The following is a 3,146-nucleotide window of genomic DNA, read 5'->3' on the forward strand; positions in this document are numbered from 1 at the left end:
GTTTCTCTCCATCAGATGTCTGTCAACTGGAACTGGACACAAACACAGTGAGCAGAGACCTCAAACTGTCTGACAACAACAGGAAGGTGACATGTGTGGAGGAGAAGCAGTCATATCCTGATCATCCAGAGAGGTTTGACTGTCATCAGCTGCTGTGTAGAGATGGTCTGACTGGTCGCTGTTACTGGGAGGTTGAGAGGAGAGGAGTGGTTTATATATCAGTGAGTTACAGAGGAATCAGGAGGAGAGGAGACAGTACAGACTGTTGGTTTGGATGTAATGATCAGTCCTGGAGTCTGATCTGCTCTGATGGTGGTTACTCTGTCTGGCACAATAACATCAGAACAGACATCTCCTCCTCCTCTGTCTCTGGTAGAGTAGCAGTGTATGTGGACTGTCCAGCTGGCTCTCTGTCCTTCTACACAGTCTCCTCTGACTCACTGATCCACCTCCACACCTTCAACACCACATTCACTCAGCCTCTCTATCCTGGGTTTAGAGTCTCTCCTGGTTCCTCAGTGTCTCTGAGTCCTCTGCAGGACTGAGAGTCTCTCGTCCTCAGTGTTTGAGTCCTCGACTGAGTCTCCCGGTCCCAGTGTCTGAGTCCTCTGCAGGACTGAGAGTCTCTCCTGTGGACAGAAACACTGACTGAACATCAGCTGCTGAAATCAAAGTTCAGTCTGTTCACCATCACACACACTCTCACTGAGAAGCAGATCAGAGACTCAGACACAAAACATTCATTTCTCTGACTATTTCTTTGCCGTTTTTCAAACTTTTTGTCGTCTTGTTTTTTTTTCGTTTTTGTTGCCTTTTTTTGAACTTTTGTTGTGTTTTTTCCTTTGTTTTGGGGTTAAATAATTCTGCTGTGTATTTCCTGTATTTTCTGTGTATAAATAATTAAACAGAGGTTCTCTCTCAATGCTGAAAGGGAGTTGATCTCATTCTCCAGCCCGTTCTCATTTGATCTGGGTGTGGGTCTGATGCGACGAAAAAGGCGTCTTTCAGCGTGTTTGTATAACGCACCGGGCAGAGCAGCAGTTAGAGAGGATTTAGAGAGTAGTATGTAACGGCGAATTTCCACGTAAGGAGGTTCGCGTCCCGCTTGTCACGCTTGCAATTGTCGTTTTTTTCTTTCCTTTTTGCAAATATGAATAAATACTCAAAGACCAAACTTTGGTTTCATTCTCAAATAGTCTTATTTGTTTCATCTTGTCCTTTTTGAAATACACCCTGCTGCAAACACGAAAAGTTTCCACCACACCATCTACAAACTACAATAACCAACAAACATATTAATTAATTTGTAAGAAGCAGAAGTAAAAAGTCTGCTGTAAAATAGTTACTCCAGTAACGTATAGATACCCAAAATTTCTACTTAAGTAAGGTAACAAAGTACTTTTTTACTTGAGACCTCTGCCTCCAGGAGAGCTTCAATGCCATTCAGCACTCCTTCCAAAACCTCAAACTACTGCTACACTCTGGCAAAACCAAGTTCATGCTTTTCTATAGATCGCTGCCCATCCAATTAGCATCACCACGCTCGATGGGTTGGAATAAGAAAATGTGGCAGTGTACAAATACGTGTCTGGTTAAACATTTGCTCTCCTTCCAGCAACACATAACCCACCTTCAATCTAAAGTTAAGTCTTGGATCGGTTTCCTATTCCGCAACAGGGCCTCCTTCACTCACGCTGCCAAACTCGCTTTATTAAAAATGACAATTTTACCAATTCTCGACGTCAGTGATATCGTTTACAGAACTGCCTCAAACTCTCTCTGGATAAACTGGATGTCTCTACCACAGTGCCATACGTTTTGTGAGCAGAGCCCCTTATAACACCCACCATTGCAAGCTCTATGCATTAGTCGGCTGGCTCTCGTTACACACTCGATGCCTAACTCACTGGTACCAACTCATTTACAAATCCTTGCTGGGCAAAGCCCCGCTGTACCTACGCTCCTGGTCACTATAGCTTCTCCCGCCCGCAACCTGCGCTCAAGCAGTTACATCTCTTTGGTCACCCCTAAAGCCCACACCTCCTTTGGCCGCCACTCCTTCCAGTTCTCAGCTGCAAATGACTGGAATGCACTTCAAAAAACCCTGAAACTCAAAACCCTTATCCCACTAACGGCCTTCAAAGTACGTCTGTCTGAGCTCCTGTCAGATCACTGTACATGCTAACCGTTCTCCATCATTCATGCTTAACCCTTTAAGCGCCAAAGTCGCAAAATTGCGACATGACGGCGTACTAAATCAAACAGCTGTTTTCTCTGAATAGAGTGTTATATGTCATTCATACTCCCCTCCACTAGTTGGCAGACATCCCGTACTTGGACCTTAGCTCAGAAATACGTCATGCTTCAATGCAAAATGTTCGAGAAAATCCCATCCAAACGTGACTTTTTTTGTCGAAAGCGACTAGCGACTTTTGTGGTGTTATTGGAGACTTTTGTGGTGTTTGGAGACTCGTGAAAGCACGTATTACTCAGCAGTTATGTGCTCAACGAGGAGCGGGTGCTGCCGTGAGCCCCTCCCCCTTCCAAAAGCTCTAACAGGCGGTCAGTCTCTCAGTAGCCTCGCACAGCGAGCAGAGAGGAGACACACAGCGCTCCGCGTCCAGCCTGCATTGAATCACGTATGCAGCGCCGTTCTTGCCCTGGCTTACAGAGCGGGGTGTAAATGTAAATGTTTCTTCAATCTTACACAAAATAATTAGGGACACGAAGCGGTACTGAATCAAACTGTTGTTTTCTCCGAGAAAAAGTTATACGAGGAGCGGGTGCTGCCGTGAGCCCCTCCCCCGTCCAAAAGCCGTCACAGGCGGTCAGTCTCTCAGTAGCCTCGCGCAGCCGTCACAGCCTGCCGTCAGAGCAGAGAGGAGACACACACCACTCCACGTCCAGGCTGCACATGAACAGCTTTCTGTTTACATGTATATGCTACTATATGGCACAGTAGTCATCATTTTAAACTGTTGGTTTTACCATATACAGTTTTCCTGTCCATTTGTTAGGCTTTGTGGTTGGGTGGTGGGGGGGGGGTCTCAATATTGTTCATATTGTCTCTGTACTGTATAATAATAATGATAATAATGAAGAAGAGAAGAAAAAAGAAAAGAAAAAGTGTCCTCCAATAGCGTGGT

The 3,146-nt window shown here is 45.3% G+C and overlaps 1 protein-coding gene across 1 annotated transcript in view; it reads left to right on the forward strand.

Annotated features, from left to right (window-relative positions):
• The window catches only part of LOC116036186, a gene marked incomplete at its 3' end in the record, with an annotated part of 9,572 nt that extends 9,093 nt beyond the window's left edge, over positions 1-479 (forward strand). Inside the window, exon 8 of the mRNA XM_036001105.1 lies at positions 16-479. Within this exon, the coding sequence (XP_035856998.1) occupies positions 16-479 (464 nt within the window). The remainder of the gene's footprint in view (positions 1-15) is intronic.
• Between the last annotated feature and the right edge of the window lie 2,667 nt (positions 480-3,146).

The sequence above is a fragment of the Sander lucioperca genome, chromosome 5 (genome assembly GCF_008315115.2).
Source record: "Sander lucioperca isolate FBNREF2018 chromosome 5, SLUC_FBN_1.2, whole genome shotgun sequence".
NCBI classification, from domain to species: Eukaryota; Metazoa; Chordata; class Actinopteri; order Perciformes; family Percidae; genus Sander; species Sander lucioperca.